Below are 20245 nucleotides of genomic sequence, written 5' to 3'. Positions count from 1 at the left end.
TACTTTTTATATGAAATATATATGGGAAAATGATATTTCTCTGTGTTAGAGGTTATTTTATTTTTTACATTTTTAGTTGAAGCAACATTTCTTCTTTACTGTTACTTAAGAATATTTTAGTAACATAAAATTTCATTCATTTTAATTTATCTGATTTGCAGTACATGATTTATATCCATAGATGAATATGAATAAAATTTAATAAAGTCCTTCATAACCATTGTGTGAATAAGATTTCCATGATGCCTGGTCCGTGTGGCATGGTGTTTGAGTGTCATCCTGTGAAACAAGAGGTCATGATTTCATCCCTGGTTAGGGCACATGCCCAGGATGCAGACTCAGTCCCCAGTGGGGGACATGCATCATTGATGTTTATATCTCTCTCCCTCTCTCTTCCTCACTGAAACCAATAAAATATATTTAAAAAAAAAATTCACGAGTTTGTGAAACCTACTTGAGAAAATAATTAATATTAAGGAGTCAATTATTTTTTATGAAAAATTAAGTTGTTTACCTTTTCATTAAAATGAAACCAAACTATTCATTGATATTTTTACCATAATTATTTTTTTTATCTGAAATTCTTTGTAAAAGTCAAATTGAGGTTTCAAATACTAGAAAGTTTAAAGTAATAAAATTTCATTTTTTAAAAGTCCTTTATACTTATTATATATAGAAGTTCAAATATAATCTTTTATGAGATAATGAGAATTAGTGTATTCTCTACTGTTAAACATATAATGTATTTTATTTGTTCTTGTCTCTGTAGGTGCATATCTTTTGCCCTTTCTTGTATTGCTTATGATAATAGGTATTCCACTTTTTTTTCTGGAACTTGCTGTGGGGCAAAGAATTCGGCAAGGAAGCATCGGTGTGTGGAATTACATAAGCCCTAAATTGGGTGGTATTGGATTTGCAAGTTGTTTTGTAAGTTGCCTGATATACTATATGCCATATAATTTTTATGATGCTTGGATTTATATTATTTGTATTTAAATAAAATAGTTGACTGTGTATTTCTACTCAACTGTTTGATTATCTTTTTTAAAAACACAATGTACACATATAATATCTTAATAAAAAAAATGGAAAAAACACTATAGGAGCTTTTACTAATATACAAATCAAGGTGAAATATATTAAAATAGTTCAATCTAATTAATGCATGTTCTTAAGACTGTGAGAGATCTTTTTTTTTTTTTAGAAGAGATATTGTGTTTTAAATGAAAATAAAATGAATGAGATTTTTAAAATGTTAAATGGGGTCACATATCATCTCATTGTTTCAAATGAAGGAGCACCAGAGGTTTAATGTAATCATATTATTTTATTTTGCAGGTGAGCTTCTTTGTGGGTCTCTACTACAATGTCATCATTGGCTGGAGTGTGTTTTATTTTTCTCAGTCTTTTCAGTATCCTCTACCTTGGCATCAGTGTCCTTTGGTGAAAAATGCTACACATACTTGTAAGACATGGACAATATAATAATGTTTTTATATTTAATGATGATTATAAAGTTGGAAAAGAAATGAGTGTTCAAGATTTTAAAAAATAATGTAGAAAAAATTATTATCATAACAATTTTCCTCACATTTAGAATTGCCATACTCAGAGATAGAACTTGGGCACCATCTAAGTTTACTAGCTCTTCCCAAGTTACCTCTTCTCAGTTAAGTATCATTGGTGGATAATATATTACTCTCAGGTGTACAATGTGGTGACTCTCTGTAAGTTACTATGTAATAACCCACTAATTCTAGTAATCATCCGTTATTGTGCAAACCTGTCACAATATTATTGACTACATTCTCCTTCTCAAGTCCTTTTGTTGTGCCCCATGATTTTAGGTGAAATATGATTAACTTTGACAGTCTTTAATTTTGTACAACTCTTTTTTTAAAAAAATATATTTTATTGATTTTTTACAGAGAGGAAGGGAGAGAGACAGAGAGCCAGAAACGTCGATGAGAGAGAAACATCCACCAGCTGCCAATGTACATGCCCTTGACCAGAATCGAACCCGGGACCTTTCAGTCCGCAGACTGACACTCTACCACTGAGCCAAACCAGTTTCGGCTGAACAACTCTTTTAATGCTTTATAGTTTTTGTTAAAAGAAAACAAAGGACAAAAAAGTTCTATTGAAGAAATTGTTTTTATTTCATAGTTTTTCTATCATTTATTTTTTATATCTCAGAATATAATAAAGAATATTTCCTTATAGTGATGTCCAGTAAATATAAAATATGCCTAAAATTTTCTTGTAATCACAATTTAAAAATAAACAGGTGAAATATTTTATTTAATCCTATGTATCCAAAATGTTAACATTTCAACATATAATTAATATAAAATTATTAATGTAATAATCTGCATTCTATTTATCATACTAAGTCTCCAAAATTCTCTTTGTATTGTGTATTACAACATAGGTCATTTTGGGCTAGCTTATTGCAAAAGTCACATATGATCAGCTGCCAGTGCTTTTGACAGCTGTGCCCCAATAAGATAATTCTGGGAGTGGAAGGGACTATACATTTAAAAAAAAAAATCAATCTTTATTGTTCATATTATTACAAAAGTTCCTCATTTTTCCCCCTCCATTGCTCCCCTCCACCAGGTACCCACCCCACCCTCTGTCCTTTCCCCACTCCCCATTGTCCTCATCCATTGGTGCACAGTTTATGTTCAGTCTCTTCCTCCACCCCCCCTCCCGTATTCTCCAAGAATCATCAGTCCACTCCCCTTCCATACCTCTGATTCTATTATATTTAACAGTTAATATTATTCATCAGGTTTCTTAATTCCCTTGGTTTTTAGATTCACTTGTTGATAGTTGTTCATAATTTGTTGTTCATAATTTTTATCTTTATGTTCTTCCTCTTCCTAAAGAACCCCCTTCAGCAATTCATATAATTCTGGTTTGGCGGTGATGAACTCCTTTAGCTTTTTTTTTATTTGTGAAGCACTTTATCTGGCCTTCGATTCTGAGTGATAGCTTTGCTGGGCAGAGTATTTTTGGCTGTAGGTTCCTGCTATTCATCACCTTGAATATTTCTTGCCATTCCTGTCTGGCCTGCATGGTTTCTGTTGAGAAATTAGCTGACAATCGTATGGGTGCTCCTTTATAGGTAACTACCTGCTTTTCTCTTGCTGCTTTTAATATTCTCTCTATGTCTTTAGCTCTTGGAATTTTAATTATGATGTGTCTTGGTGTGGCCCTCTTTGGGTTCCTTTTGTTTGGGGTTCTGTGCACTTCCTGTACTTGTAAGTCTATTTCTTTCACCAGGTAGGGGAAGTTTTCTTTCACTATTTCTTTCAATATGTTTTTGGTATCTTGCTCTCTCTCATCTTCTGGGACGCCTATAATTCTGATGTTGATTCGCTTGAAGTTGTCCCAAAGCTTTCTTCACTATCTTCAACTTTCTGGATTCTCTTGTCTTCTTGTTTCTGCAGAGGAGTGTCCTCTGGCTCTTTGTGTTCTAAATCTTTGACTTGATTCTTGCAATCTTCCATCCTGTTTTTAGGACTCTGTATAATATATTTTATTTCAGACATTGTATTCTTTATCTCTAGTTGATCCCTTTTCATATCCTCATAGGTCTCATTTATTTGATCGGTCTTTTCTAGGAAATTCTTAAAAAACCTTATAAGCATGGTTTTGAACTCTATATCCAGTCGCTTTTTGCCCTCCATTTCTTTCGTTTGTGATCTCTTTCCTTCTCTCTGCATTTTCGCAGCTTCCCTGAGTTGATAGGGTGGCTTTGTGTGTTAAGGTGTCCTATATGGTTCAGTGGGTCAGCCTCCCTGTAATCTGAGGTGGACACTCTGTTGCACCCCTTTGTGGATTGTGTGTACAGCCTTTTGTAGTTAAGTCTTAATTGTTGTTGGTATCACTAGGAGGAATTGACCTCCAGTCCAATTGGCGGCAAGGATCAGCTGTGTCTATGCCAGGAGACAGCCTTATTCAAAAGCCTCTGTGCTCATCTTGGATGGGGCGGAATTTCAGAGTGGAGCCTACAGTCTTGGCTTCCTGTCAGCCCCGCCCTATGAGGTTCCTGAGTCTCATTTTTCCTTAGTGTCCTTTGGTACTAGGTGCTTTGGTACTCACTGCAAACACCTCTGAGAGAAAGGTGCCCTTGAGTTTCACCCACTACCAGATAGTCTAGTCTCTCCCCCTATGAGCCCGGAATTGGGGTTCAGTGCAGTTGGAAGTGGGGTTCAGTGTAGTCCAGAGCTTTTGTCTCCTTCCCACTAGGGCAATCCAGTGGCACAGTCAACAGTCTGTCCTCTGCACGAAATGTGCACGACTCCGGGACTCTGCCTTTTGCGGCTCCCCTGAGTTTGTGCCTTACAGCCTAGAATCCCTCTGTATGAGCCTGGGACCCCAGGTCTCACCCAGAACTGGGGTTCAGTGCAGTCGGAACTGGGGTTCAGCACAGCCCGGAGCTTTTATCTCCTTCCTGCTAGGGAACACCAGCCAGGCACTCAGCCCCATCCCCTCCTCTCCAGCTCCATTCTCTCCCCAAGTGCAGACTGTGTCTCCGTACCTTAGGCTTTTACAGCTCCTCTGATTTTCCTTCTGGTTTTCTCTTTCCTTCTAGTTGTAGAATTTCCAGTCAGTCTACTTTCCTGTAGTTCTGGATAATGTCCACTTTATATTTTAGTTGTACTATTTGAAATTATTGTGTGAGGCTGCAGCTAGGCATTTACATAAGCCGCCATCTTGGTTTTTTCAGGGACTATAAATTTTATATGTTTTAATTACTTTGATAAAAAGCTCATGTGTTTTTATTAATAAATGTGTGAGAAGAAATATCAAAGAGGATACATGTCTGTTGACATTCCACTTTTTGCAGTTGAGTTTTTATTGTGAATTTAAATGCTTCTGTAGAATAGTAATACTTTCCTAGGAAATGTTGAGAATTGATTTATAGGCTTATTGGGGAAAAAATTCTTATTACTCTTTATAAACTGAAATTATTGTGTTATCTTTTTTTTCTACAGTGGTAGAGCCAGAATGTGAAAAAAGTTCTGCCACCACCTATTACTGGTACAGAAAAGCGTTGGATGTTTCTGGTTCCATTTCTGAAAGTGGGGGCTTAAACTGGAAGATGACCATCAGCTTGCTGGTTGCCTGGTCCCTGGTTTGCTTTGCTATGATCAAAGGCATTCAGTCTTCTGTAAAAGTTAGTATCTTAGAGACTCTCCTGATTCTGTAGTCTCTGTGGGCAAACTGCAAGTAGTGCTTCATTCTACGTAGTTAAAGATTGATTAAAAAATGGTGCTTTTATGATGTTTACATTAATAAAATGACATAAGCAAAGAGATAAGTATTTTATACCGAAATATAAAGAAATGTATGATCTTTTCTTATTTCATCAAGAGTTTTGAAAATTGTTGTCAATATAATTCCCCCCCCCCCCTATTTATTGAGTTTACCATAATATTTTGGTTCTCTGATTATCAATTAGTTCCAAAATTGGAAATTGGGGAAAGTGGTAGAATAAAGAAATTTTTCATTTTAGTTGTCTTATATCAATTATTTTTCTCTATTGTAGTTATTCTAAGGAATGCTTACATAAGGTATTTTAATATAGTCTCTAGTGTGGAAGGCTTCTTAAAGATCTGAGCAGCACTAGGTAGCTATGATAATCTCCACAACACACTCAGAGTAAATGTAAAAGACTAAAGGGCATGCCTTCTAGGGCAAATGGAAAATGTTAAATGACTGTGGTTGAAAAAGACATTAAGTGAATCCTAGAAACTTCAAATTCTTTTTTTTAAATAAATACATTAGGAAAGTAATTATTATTCACTGTTTTGGTTTTATATTGCATTTTTTCATTATTACCGTAATTGTTTTAATGCTCTCATATCTCCTGGCTGGGCCATAGCAAGAATTTATTACTGAGTCTTCTTTGCCTTTAATAATCCATCTCTACTATTCTTTTTTCTTTCTAAATCATAGATCAGATTATATATCTTTCCAAGCTAATATATTACCAATCACCAGCATATACCAGTAGAAGTGGAGATAATAGAAGTAGTAGTAATAAATGATGAAGGTGAAGGTGACTCCCACAATGATCAGAGCAAGAACAATAACAGAAGCCAATATTTATTGCAAGTGCTTTTTGCTCTAGGAAATGTGATAGGTACATTATATATTTTATCCCATTGAATTCTAAAGAAAATTGTAAGAATTAATTACTATTCTCAGACCTTCTTTACATATATAAAGCAATTTTGAGAAATCACATAATTTGCCCAAAGAATCATGGCTAGTATCGATAATTGCTACCTGGAGTTACACCTAGCTCTTGTCTAAATGTAGAGCCCACATTATTTAATTGCAATTTTACAATGCCTCTCACTGCCACCACCCAAGGCTTGCCTGCACCTCGGGCTGGCCCTGGGTGGCTGGGAGGCTGAGAAGACTGGGGGACTCTGGAGGCAGGCACCCCAGTATGGCTGAGGGGACTGGATGCCAACTTCTTGTGGTGTGGGCACAGCCAACTTTAAGGGTGTGGTAGTCAATTAGCATATTTTCTCTTTTTTGGCTGTGGGTCCATCATCCTTTGACGATCAATTAGTATATTTCCTCTTTATTAGATAGGACTAGAGGCCCAGTGTATGAAATTTGTGAATGGGGGTGTGTGTCTCTCAGGCCAGCCTGCAAGCTCTCCAATCTGGGGCCCCTTGAGGGATGTCCAACTGCCCTGGATTATGAGAGGCAGTCAGACATCCCTCTCACAATCCAGGACTGCTGGCTTCCAAACTGTTCACTTGCCTGACTTCCTGATTGCACATAACCACTTCTGCCTGCCAGCCTGATCTCCCTCTAACCACTCCCCTGCCAGCCTTTTTGCCCATAACTGCCCTTCCCAGCAGGCCTGATCACCCCTAATTGCCCTCCCCTTCAGGCTTGCTTGCCCCCAACTGTCCTCTCTTTCAGGCCTGGTCCCTTCCAACTGACCTCCACTGCTGGCCATCTTGTGGTGGTCATCTTGTGTCAGCCATTGGGACAGCCAATTTTGTGTGTTGGAGTGATGGTCAATTTGCATATTTTTATTAGATAGGATAGATGCCTGGTGCATGGGTGGGAGCCAACTGGTTTGCCCTGAAGGATGTTCCAGATCAGGGTGGGAGTTCCCTGGGGCATGGGGCTGCCTGGGCAAGGAGCCTGTTGTGCTTTGCAACTATCCATGCCCCCTGGTGACCCAAGCAGAGGCCCTGGGATCTGGGATTTATTTATCTTCTATAATTGAAACTTTCTAGCCTTGACTGGAAGCTTGAGCTGGCCAGTGTGTGTGGAAAGCTTGGCTTCCTCTATCGCCAGAGGAAACCCAAGCCTCCTATTTGCAGCCATCTTGGTTGGGTTAATTTGCATACTTACCAAAGAATCATATTTCACGATTTCATTTCTCAGTTCTACAAAGTGTTTATTTTCTGGAAGAGGTAGTCAATCATTCATCCAATCATTTAATACGTATATATTGATTGAGCACCTACTATGTACCAGGCACTGAGCTTGTTCTGGAGATAGAGAGATGAACAAAGCAGACAAAACACTTGTCCTCATGAAATTTCCAGACTAGTGGCAGAGGAAGACAATAAACATATTTGAAACAATTTCATTTAGCAAAGCATAAAATAAAGTGTTATAAGGAGAAAGTGTAGATTTTTACATATGATGAGGTAGATTAACCTATTTTTAATAATAGTAGGCAAATATGTTGTATGATAAGATTATACCCATATGATTAAAGATAAATAATTTGACTTTAAAAACACCATCCAGACACCCCACTCCTGTAAAGAGCTGGCTTAGAATTTATCTTAAATCTCAGAATTTAATAATTAATGTTGTGTGTGGTGTGTGTGTGTGTGTGAGTGTGTGTGTTTTATCTCTGAACTACTTAATACTACTTTAGCTTTTAAATTTTGGGCCATTATTTTTTTTCCGTGTCACATTAAATGTAGTTTTTAAAAATATATTTTTATTGATTTCAGAGAGTAAGGGAGAGATAGAGGCATCAATGATAAGAGGGAATCATTGATCGGCTACCTCTTGCATGTTGGACCAATTGCCCTTAACCAGAATCGAACCTGGTACCTTTTGGTTCACATGCCAACCTTCTATCCACTGAGCCAAAATAGCCAGGGCTAAGTATAAAGTTTTATTGTTCCTTTTAGGAAGCTGTGCTAGAGTCTTTACATTGAATACAAATCAGGGTCTTTAAGAACTCAAATACTTCTTGAAATGGTAAATGAAAATTGAAATGATTCTGACAATATAATTAGTTCTTAATTTTAAAAGTACTTCAGAATAAAGATGAGTTTACTTTTTCAGAAATGTATGCATAAAGGAAAACTTAACTTTGTATAAATTCTATACAATTTTTGAGTATTTATTATATATTATGAATTAATGACTATGAAAATATGAATAGGGCACAGTTTTGTCCTCATGGAACCCATAATTTAATGGGTGAGATAGATAATTAGAACAGAATAAATGCAATAATAGAGGAATATAAAAATATACATGATAGGCCATTGCCCGGTAGCTCAGTTGGTTTAGAATGATATCCCAATATGCCAAGGTTGTGGATTCAATCCCCTGTCAGGGCACATACAAAAATCAATCAATCAATGAATGCATAAATAAGTGGAACAACAATAAATTGACTTCTTTCTCACTCTTTCAAACCAATAAATAAAAGTTTTAAAAAAGAATGAAACAAATGACTGCATAAATAAGTTGAACAATAAATTTCTCTCTCTCTCTCTCTCTCTCTCTCTCTCTCCCTCCCTCCCTCCCTCCCTCCCTCCCTCCCTCCCTCCCTCCCTTCCTCCTTCCCTCTCTCTCTTTCAAATTAACAAAAAATTCAAAATTTAGAGGTAGTTACTGAAATTAACATGGATTTGGGGGACATTTTCATAGAGAAGGTAACTTTGGGGCTAGAGTATGTGTTTCAGGTGAAAAAATAATGGATGCATGGAAAACAGCATGTACAAAGCACAAAGATTGCTGAGTACAGATATCTTTGTGACTTTTACATACAACTTGTGCAGCTCTTGAGAGATGAAACTTGAAATGTAAGTTGACTTACATTCTAACAGCAAATGGACTGTTAGAATGATTGGCTGTTACATAATAAACAATGTAGACCATTTGAGAATCTTTAGCTGTGCATTGACACCATCAAATCTTTAGAGAGAAATCTTTAGAGAGATCATTCTAGTATAGTTGATGGATTTCAGGAATGAAGGAAAAAATCTGGAGGTTAGATAACCAGGAAAGTATTCCAACTGATGGAAATAATGAGATATATGTCTGAATTCAGTGGTAGAATCAATAATTTTGCATGATGTGTTGGTTATAGAACATAGGCAAGAGGGAATTATTATGGGTTTGATTAGCCTGGAAAAATAAAAGTACAAGAATAGTCATTTTTTCTCTTAGTCTCTAGTTTTCAGTTATATTAAGAACACGCTGATAATGTGTCACAGTTATTAAAAAAAAATCACCTATTCAGACTACTTTATTATGTAGCTTTCAGTTTCACTTTTAAAGTAACTTGATAAAGAGCACATTAAACAGAGAAAAAAATAAAATAAGTTGAATTAATGATATTAGTGAGGCAGCAAATTTGAGTTCTGTTAAAAAAAAAACTCTTTTGCAAAGTAAATTCTTACTTTTGGCTAGCATTAAGATTTGTGAAGAAAAGTCATTAAAAAGAAGAGCTTTAATTCAAGTGAGATCAAGACTAAAGTAGATACATAAACTGGCAAATTTAAAGAATGCTAAAAGTAGGCAAGAAAAATAAGAAAAAGTACTCCATCTGAAGGCATTCTGATCTCAAGGAATTAGGGAATTAAACCAATTTGAAATAATTATAAAATTATGCTTTATTATAACTAATTAAATTTAAATATTTATTTTTAAGTATGTTGAGAGTTTATTCATAACTGGAAGCCTGGTGTGTGACATTTGCGCACTAAGGGGGTAAAGGGATCCGTCAGACCAGCCTGGGACCTCTCCCAGTCCAGGACCCTGAGGGGTCCTTAGCACTGCCACAGAGGCGGAAGAGGATCCCGCCACCACTGCTGTGCTTGTCAGCCAAGAGCCTGGCTTCTGGCTGAGCAGTGCTCCCCCTGTGGGAGCATATTGACCACCAAGGGCAGATCCTGTGTTGAGCTTCTGCCCTCTGGTGATCAGCACACATCATAGCAACCAGCTGTTCTGCTGTTTGGTTGATTTGCATATTAGCATTTTATTATATAGAACTAGAGGCCCAGTGCACAAAATTTGTGCACAAGGTGGGGGGTCTCTCAGCCTGGTCTGCACCCTCTCACAATCTGGAACAACTCAGGGGGTGTCTGACAGCTATTTTAGGACATCCCTCTCACTATCTGGGACTGCCAGCTTTTAATTGCTTGCCTGCCTACCTATCTGATCACCCCTAATCCCTCTGCCTGCCTGCCTGGTCATGCCTAACTGCTTGTCTGCCTGCCTATCACCCCTAACCCCTCTGCCTGCCTCCCTGATCACCCCTAACTGCTCACCTGCCTGCCTGATCGCTTGTAACAGCTCACCTATCTGCCTGATTGCCCTTAACAACTTGCCTACCTGTTGATCACCCCTAACGATGTTCCTGCCTGCTGATCGCTCCCAGCCCCTCTTCCTGTCTGCTTGATCGCCCCTAACTTCTCACTTACTTGCCTAATCTCCTCTCTCCACCCCTGCCACAGCTTCATCCAAAAGGACATCTGGAATGACATTCAGAAGATCGTTCAGCTGACTGGTCTAATTAGCATATTATGCTTTTATCATATACTAGAGGCCAAGTACACAAAATTCTTTCACAGGGAGGGGTGTCCCTCAGTTTGGCCTGCACCTTTTCCAATCCGGCACCTTTTTAGGGTTGTACAACTGCCATTTTAGGCCCAATCCTGCAGTTGAACAAATCTCTCACAACCTGGGACTGCTGGTTCCTAACCACTGGCCTGTCTCCCTGCTTTCCTGATCACCCTTAACTGTCTCTGCTTGCTGGCTTGGCCACCCCCTAACTGCCCCTCTGCCAGCCTGTTTGCCCCTGTAACTGCCCCCCCCTGCCACTCTGGCCACCCATAACTTCCCCCCTGCCAGCATAATTGCCCCCTAAGTGCTCCCCTGCTGGCCTGATCACCCCCTAACTGCCTCTGCCTTAGCCCAAGCCACTGTGGCTTTGTCCAGAAGGATGTCTAGAAGATGTCCGGTCTAATTAGCATACTACCCTATAGACTAGAGGCCCAATGCACAAAGATTCATGCAAAAATGGGCCTTCATTTCCCAGGCTGCTAGCAGCACCTTTGTTCTGGCCAGAGCCACCTTTCTGCCTTCTCATGCTGCCCAGAGGCCCAGAGAGGCTGGGGTGGTGCAGAATGCCTGTGTGTGCAAATTAACCCTCCATATTTGATGAGTTAATTTTCATGCTCACTCCTGATTGAGTGGTGGGAATCATGAAGGTATAGTCAATTATCATGTTGCTATTTTATTAGGTAGATAATTTTTTTCTTAGGGTATTCCCTATGCATGTAAATATAAGTGAAATTAAATGCAATTTCTAAAAATAATATATACAATTTAAAAGTAATAAAAAATAAATGCAATTAAATAACAATGGGTAGAACTGTAGAAGTACAAATTACAATATTGACTTGAACGTTATTTGTCTATAGTTATTATTGGATTCAATATTTCTTACCTGCCCTACCCAGGTTTCTCCTCCATTCTTCCCACCATCCCCTCCATTCTTTCCCTCCACAGATACATATTGTACAGCTTCTATGTGCCAGCAATTACATTAGGTGTTTGGGTTATGACAGTTAACAGGAGATAAAAGGCCCCTGACCTCACAGAGCTTATAATCAAGTAAGAGAGACTGGAAATTAACAAGCAGACATGAAACAATTTCAACAATGCTGAGTGCTATAAATAAACAAAACAAGATATTGTCACAGATGGTAAATGGGATGTAGGGGAGGGCAGTTAGGGATATTGGATGGAAAAAAACACAGCTGTTTGAGATTGGTCTGAGCAGACTTCCTGGAAAAGATAAAGTTGAGGCATAAATAACAAGGAGAAAACTCCTGTGCATATAAAGGAAGTGACTGCAACCCTGCTCTGGCCCCAAGCTTGAAGAGCTTGGTCTTAGGACAGGTAACAGGGCCTGGGGGCTAGAGTTCAGTGGGGAGTGAGTGGTGGGGCAGGCAGTGAGGGCTCTGGTGTAAGACTTTGTAGGTCCAAGGGAAGAACTGTGATTTTATTTCAACTGTATTCAAAGTGGTTAGGGGATATGCTAAGCAGGGGATGAACTAATCCAAGTCATCTCTGGTTAAACACCTGAAACTAGTTAGGAAAATATTACAAAAAGTGCAGGACTACTTCTGAACCTTTAACTTCAGCCATTGGATGGATGGGGTGCCATTTACTTAGATGGAAGTGAGTGAGGATGGGTCTTGGGAAAATTGAGAAGTTACCTTCTGAATCTGAAAAATTTTAGAGACCTACTAGGCTTCCCCCTGGAGATATCAAGGGTGAAGTAAATGTCTGGATAGGATATTATTTTTATGTAAAAAACATTTGCTTAACTTAAAGCAAAACGTCTGAAGCAGATGGTTTTTTGTTTAAGTTCCTTGGAAGATTTAAAAGGGATCATTCTCTAGTCCAGAAGCTAGATAGAATCATAGTGAAAGTTTGGTTAATGGAAAAAAAAATGTTATTTTTAATCTAAAACAATAAAGTAGGAATTTTAAAGGGAATTAGTGCCTATTTATTTTTCTTAAATATTGTTTATTTTCCTATCTAATAAAAGAGTAATATGCAAATTGACTATCACTCTAACAAACAAGATGACTGCCCCCATGTGGATGGACACTAGATGGCCACCACAAGATGGCCAGCAGGGGAGGGCAGTTGGGAGGGACCTGGCCTGCAAGGGAGTGCAATTAGGAGTGATCAAGCCTGCAGGGAAGGGCAGTTAGGGGTGACCAGGCCAGCAAAGGAGGGAAGTTGGGGGTGACCAGGCCTGCAGAGAAGGGCAGTTAGGGGTGACCAGGCCAGCAGAGGAGGGAAGTTGGGGGTGACCAGGCCTGCAGGGAAGGGCAGTTGGGTGGGGACCGAGGCCTCCAACAGGGAGAAATGGGGGGACCTGACCTTCAGGGGAAGGCAGTTAGAGGTGACCAGTCCTGCAGGGGGGGGCAGTTAGGTGTGACCAGGCCTTTAGGGAATGGCAGTTAGGGGCAATCAGGCTGGCAGGAGATTGGTTAGGGGGTGAACAGGCTGGCAGGCAGAAGCAGTTAGGAGTAATCAGAAAAGCAGGCAGGTGAGCAGTTGGGAACCAGCAGACCTGGATTATGACAGGGATGTCTGACTGCCTGTTTAGGCCCCATCCCAGATGGGGCCTAAACAGGCAGTCAGACATCCTTCGGGGGGTCTCAGATTGGAGTGGGTACCAGCTAGGCTAAGGGACAAATCCCCTGGGCACAAATTTTGAGCACTGGGCCTCTAGTATAAACTATAAGGAATCTACTCTATTCAACTTACACAATATCTCTAGACCATTGTAAAGGAGACTGAGTAGAAATTTCTTATTTCTTAGTATATCTCAAACAAGACCTGTAAGTCATTAAATCAAGACTAATCAGCCATTCTAAGATGGCTATACAAATTATTAATCAATTTATTAACCATATAAAAATAGTAACTGCCAAAGTATAGAACAGAGCACAATCTGAACTATAAACAAGAATATGTCTCACTTATTTTTGTTTCTTTTTTCTTTGCAGATTGTGTATTTTATTACTCTGACTCCATATGTGGTACTTATATGTTTCCTATTCAGAGCACTCTTTCTAAAAGGTTCACTTTATGGCATCCGCCATATGTTTACCCCTCAGGTATGTACTTTGTTTGTATTTAAGATTTATGATCTTGAAAGCATTATGTTTGTTGTTAAAATTTTCCCACAGTTTGATTCCAAGGATAATTGTTCTTATACACACACACACACACACACGCACGCACGCACGCACGCACACACACACACACACACACACACACACATTAGGCTTTCAAAGTATAGCTGTTATGTTATCTAGCCTAGATAAACCAGAGCTTTATTTTCAATTATCTCTATCTAGCTCCAATTTTAAATGTACCATTTTAGTTCTACATTAAGGCTGTCACTATTGAAACTTTAATAATTTCTCTTTTATATTAGATTAACTTCCAATTTTTACACTTGTAAATTTTAGAACTTTTCAATCTTTATTTTTCTCCTATTTCAGTGGGTTCTTAACATTTTATGGCATAGACCCCTTTAAAAAAAACAATAATAGAAACTTCTTACCAGAAAACATATTTATTTGCTTAGTGTCTCAGGAGGTGGACAAAACATACACAATCCATGGACCCAGGTTAAATCCCTTCTCAGAGAAAATCAATCTTGTATTGTTTTGAGATTTTATACTTTCTAAAATAATATTTACCTGGTGAGTTTGAGAAGTTCTGTAACTTTTGTAAATAAATGTACATTTTAGGAAAATTCTCATTTGATTTCATAAAAGGCTCAGCACCTCATTATGCTCTGTCATTTAACTTAGACCTGAACTCAATGCTGGGCACATTGAACATGCACAGCAATCTTTGTGGACCCATTATTTTGATTTGACAGAAAAGGAAATCAAGTTTTGAGACGTATGTTTACTTGGTTAGTCACTGAAATGAACTTATACCTCACTACTACTTTGATAATACTATTTAAGGCAGATACTGAGTTATTAAAATACAATTTCAAATTTAGGTCAGCAATTGGAAGTTATTTGAAGAATGATCATGGTGTGAGATTTGGGCAGAAGATACTAGTTTCCCTAGAATATTTGTCAGTGTTGTAGCTGCTTTGATACTGTGTAAAAGGGGCTGTAATTTTTAGGTATCTGGTTCTAACTTGGTATTCATTCTCTAGTAGCGAAAATATTGACATTGGTCTCTGGTGTTCTTGAGTGGTTCGTAAGTCCTGTTTGACATTATCATTGTTGGGACACTTTACTGAGTAACTAGTTAAGATTCGTCAGTTTTAGCTACAGTATAATGCAAATCACCTTCAAATGGGATACACCTTAGGGACCAAAATTATTTATACTATTAAAAAAGAAAAGTGTCCTAAGTTTAAAACAACTAACTAGCTTTGGTATGAATTTCTGGCATTTCAACTTTTTCTAAGTTGGCAATTGCTTGAGACATAATTCTAAATATTTGATTTAAATAGATATTTGGGAATTTAAACACTTAGTTATGGAACTTTTTACATGGACCCTATATTCAAGTCTACAGCATTATTAACATTCTAAAGCAAGTCTATGGATTACCTTAAAATACAGTTAATTCTTTGTTCAGCTCACTTTTCATTGACTGTAGATAAGATTCTGTGTTAGTTCACTGTAAGGGTGATAGTTGATATAAAAAGAACAAGAAGGTATTAATTAATTTTAATTTACATTGCTTGTATAAGGAAAAAGCACCTAAACACATGAAATATTCTTTAAACTGTGAATGGAGATTTAGTTCCTGAATTAGAAGTATAGCAATCTGAATAATGTCCTTAGTAAATAAGTGCTTTCTGCCACCTAGTGGGCGAAGTGGAGATAGGCAGTTGATTGTAGCATTTTAATAGATCAACACAGAATTATCAATAGCAAGATAACAATGGTCAGTAAACATTATGTATACCTCAGTTAATTATACATACATTATAAATATAGTAATTATTCGGTTATGAAAAATCCGTAAATCTTAATAATAATAACTAAAATTAATTGAGCAATAAATTCTAATATTTGAGAGAACCATGGATTTTGTCGTCTCTGAGTGTGTTCACATTTCTGTTCCACCCCAGAACTTCTGTGCAACCTTAGGCAGGTTCCTTAACCTTTTGAACATGTAGATAATAACAGCAACAATTTCATAGATTATTGTAAATATTAAATCAGATAATATATATAAAGTGCTCATCAATGTGCCTGCCACTGTAGTCTATATATGTTAGCAGTTGTTGAGCAGTGAGAATGTGGTAGGCAATGTGGCAAGTTGTATTTCTTATTACTCTCATATTCAGTTGAGGAAGCAGCAATAGTAAGGACAGGCCATTTACCCTAGGGGGCACTACTCAGATTATTTGGGTTATTCAGTGGCAGAACCTGAAACTGTCTATGAACCTCATGTTCTTACCTATATTTGGATTGCTCCCACAAAATGCAGTTTCATCCCAATTGAAAAAAAAAAAAAAAGGCAAAATGCCAGTTAAAAACACTACTGTTGCTAAAATCTATTGTAATTTAACTATTTATTGTGGTCTTTGGCATAAATGTCTAATTTTAATTGTTCCATTTGAAAGGTTTGATAATTATTTAAGAAGTAAAGCAGAATTACTTGAAATACATGCTCAGCACAGATTCAGAACTTCAGATCTTTGGATCTGAGGGAGTCTTAGATATGATATGAGGTGTGGGCAGAAGTAGGTTTAATTTACCAGCCAATTTTACTTAAAAAGTAAATCATAAGTAGGGATCTGAAATGATAGCAATAATAATAATAAGACAAGTGAATAATACAATAGTCCTATCTAATAAAAAGGTAATATGCAAATTAACCATCACTTCATCTCAAAGATGGCTACACCCAGTGCCCTCAGACCCCAAGTCCTGGGGGGTAGCTTTGAGAGTGGGCAGTGTGAGCGGCCTGGTGCAATGCTTGCAACAAGGCAAGCCTTCCACCCCTGCCGCGTATGGCCTCTGGGCAGCACGCATGCGTGGCCTTCTACATGCAAGCTCGGCCACATCCCTCCCGGGTGTCCATCAGGCTTGTTGCTTAGATTGTCTTTCCTCCTGTGTCTGAAGGGAGGCTGAGGATCTGCCATTGCTGGGTGTTACTGTCCTGGGACCACAGCACCACAGGCTGCAGGGCGCTGGCACCCTCTGGAGCTGGGTGCTGCTGTGGGGAGCTGTGCCCACTCTCTCGGATCCACCTGTGCTGGAATGTTTGGGGGAGGCAGCTGGGAGCAGACAGATCCTGGGCTCTGGGAGTAGGGGGTGGGTAGGGAGTAAGCTAGGGAAGAGGAGATCAGGGCTATTCATTCCAAAGGATCTCACTCCAAGGCTTCATTCAAATGCAGAGAGCTCTCCTCATTCAAAATCAGAGCTCTCCTTCATTGAAAATCAGAGCATGGGACCTCACCTCAGGCTTCTCAAATGCCCCACCCTTAGGCCACAGCTCACCAACTTCTGGGAGGGAGGATGTTTGAGAACTGGCCTATCTGGGTGGAAAAGTGTACTGGAGCATCCCTCTGTTCACTTCTGTCTGTTTTCTCTTTGAAAATCCCATTTCTGGTTTTCTGCACTCTTTCTAAGGGTGACCTGGCTTTTGACTGCAAAAACAGACTCCTCTACAGTTTCACAGCAGACCTCATGGGCTGATTCTGTTGCATCACCCTCAGAAACCAGCAGGTGTATACGCCATGTTCATGTAAAAACATTCAAACCAGTAGACAACTTTTATGAGTTTACTTGAGCCAAACTGTCCACACTTGCCAGGAAGCAGAATCTCAAGGGGTTGGGACAATGATCCAGAGAATGGCTGTTTTTTGCTTTGTTTTATTCATTTTTCTCTTTTAAAATTTAATGTATTTTTTTTTATTTCTAAGAGGAAGGGAGTGGGAGAGACAAAAACATCACCAGTGAGAGAGAATCCCCGGTCAGCTGCCTCCTGCACACCCCCAACTGAGGATCAAGCCCACAATGAGGCAAGTGTCTCACCCTGGCCATGGAGAGCCTCTGGGCAGTGGGCGCAGTGCAGCCAGGCCCAGCACAGAGCAGAGAACCAAGGGGAGTGGGCCTAGGCCATCAGGGCTCCCGGATTGGAGAGGGTTCAGGTCAGGCTGAAGGACTCCTCCCCCTCCCAGTGCACCAATTTCATGCACCGGGCCTCTAGTTAATATATAATGACACAAGATTAAACTGAGTTTTGCATACTCACAACTGTGAGCCTACTTTTGCCTACCCCTGTAGGTGCATTTCTCTAATTATGAAAAGAAGGCTTTCAGGGAAGTCTATTTGAATAAAGAAATAATATATGAATTAATACATATGTGAATATGAAAAATATAAATAGTTTAACTCTACCATACTCATCATTATTATTTGCTTTGACTATTAGACTTCCACCAGAAAACACAAAATAGGGTTTTAGCTAAGTAATTATTTAACTTTTATTGATAATCGATTTATTTTGCTTTGGATAGAAAACAAAGACATAAATAGGAAGTAATTGAAAATAGTTCACTTCTCTTTTAAATAGTCCTTTGATGATTTGTTTTAAAGTATTTAAAACAAATACTTTTGTTTTAAATTTAATTTTCCATGTAGATAGAAAATCTCCATGTAAGTACCATCTTCATCTGTAAGCTTGATAGTCTACAGTATTTCTTGTTCATATTCCTTGTTTCATTTTCAAATGGAAAAAACTATGTCTAATTAAGGACATATTATCTCCCTGATTTAAATATTATGATGATATATTTAACCAATACAACTAATTCCATGTAGATTATTCTGAAATATTATTTTGAAGCTGTTTTCTACTATGTTTCATTTTAAACAGCTTAAGAAAATGCTGGCGCCCCAAGCCTGGAGGGAAGCTGCTACTCAGGTGTGCTTAGCACTCGGCCTGGGATTTGGTGGTGTCATCGCCTTTTCAAGCTACAACAAGGAAGACAACAACTGCCAGTTTGATGCTATGCTGGTGCCCTTAATCAATTTTTTTACTTCTGTCTTGGCCACATTGGTGGTGTTTGCAGTTCTTGGCTTCAAAGCAAACATTGTAAATGAGAGATGCATTGGAGAGTATGAATATTTATTATCTTTAGCTTTCAAATGCACAATTATATAAAAATTACACCCCCTCCCCGCCAAAAAGAAAAGAAAAGCATTTTTAAGTGTTCATTAACATGTTCTCTTTTTCAGAAATACTAAAATGATTGACATATTTTTGAAAATGGGCAACATTTCTCAGGCTATCATTCCCTCTCACATCAACTTCTCAGCTATTACTGCAGAAGGTTATCACGAAGTTTATGACATCATTAAAAGGGCGAAAAGGGAGGAGTTTCCTGCTCTTAATCTACAATCCTGTTATGTTGAAGATGAGCTAAATAAAGTTAGTACCTATGTTTAAGCAATAAAATAGGTATCATTCAGTTAAAATATTTATTCTCCAGAAGAGATTTTTGGCTAGGAAAATGACCATGACAGTTTTAAAATTCACATTTTTTTAAAAATATATTTTATTGATTTTTTTACAGAGAGGAAGGGAGAGAGATAGAGAGCCAGAAATGTCGATGAGAGAGAAACATCGACCAGCTGCCTCCTGCACACCCCCAACCGGGGATGTGCCCACAACCAACATACATGCCCTTGACCAGAATCGAACTAGGACCTTTCAGTCCACAGACCGATGCTCTACCACTGAGCCAAACCGGTTTTGGCAAAATTCACAATCTTTATTTCAGAGGACAACTTTCTTAAATCATTAAAGGTTTCCTTTACTTTGAAAAGCATTGATTAATCCACAGTAATTTAAAATATGAATATAAATTAAGTGATTTTTATCACATCAAATGAAATCAGATACATTTCCTTGTATAATATTTAATATAAAAACTGTATTATGATTAGCACATATTGCATGATTATTTTGGTACATTAATGATTGTTGGCCATTTTAATAATTGTGTTCAACAAGTTATGATGAAGTTCTTTTTCTTAGCCAGTGTAATATATTTTAATAAATATAAAATAGGTGAACATTAATACATATTTTTGTATTGCTTGTCACATTATCTTTGGATTGTCAAAAATAAAATGTCATAGAGAAATTGCCATTCATCACTTGATTTAAGATACTTGAGACTTAAACACAAAGAATCATATGCAGGATGATCTTGCTCATATGTAGAATCTAAATAACAAAATAAACTGATGAACAAAGTGGATCCAGAGACATAAAAGCATGGAACAGAGTGCAGAATCTGGAAGGGAAGGCAGGGGAAGGTGGATGGGTGGGAACTAATGAACCAAAGACCTTGTATGCATGTATGCATAACCCATGGACACAGACAAAAGGCTGGGGGTAAGGGGAGTGG

The 20245-nt window shown here is 38.1% G+C and overlaps 1 protein-coding gene across 5 annotated transcripts in view; it reads left to right on the top strand.

The window, feature by feature from the left end:
• Window positions 1-20245, top strand: part of SLC6A15 (solute carrier family 6 member 15) — a 54226-nt gene that overhangs the window by 16727 nt on the left and 17254 nt on the right. For all 5 annotated transcript variants that reach the window (XM_036457183.2, XM_045588307.1, XM_045588306.1 and 2 more), the window contains 6 exons: window positions 770-927; window positions 1339-1465; window positions 5007-5188; window positions 13839-13949; window positions 18706-18947; window positions 19068-19260. In XM_036457183.2, coding sequence (XP_036313076.1) covers window positions 770-927; window positions 1339-1465; window positions 5007-5188; window positions 13839-13949; window positions 18706-18947; window positions 19068-19260 — 1013 coding nt within the window. The remainder of the gene's footprint in view (window positions 1-769; window positions 928-1338; window positions 1466-5006; window positions 5189-13838; window positions 13950-18705; window positions 18948-19067; window positions 19261-20245) is intronic.

Source organism: Pipistrellus kuhlii, unplaced genomic scaffold (genome assembly GCF_014108245.1).
Source record: "Pipistrellus kuhlii isolate mPipKuh1 unplaced genomic scaffold, mPipKuh1.p scaffold_m20_p_3, whole genome shotgun sequence".
NCBI lineage: Eukaryota > Metazoa > Chordata > Mammalia > Chiroptera > Vespertilionidae > Pipistrellus > Pipistrellus kuhlii.
The sequence above is the reverse complement of the archived record's forward strand: the minus strand, read 5'-3'. Positions and strand labels throughout refer to the sequence as shown.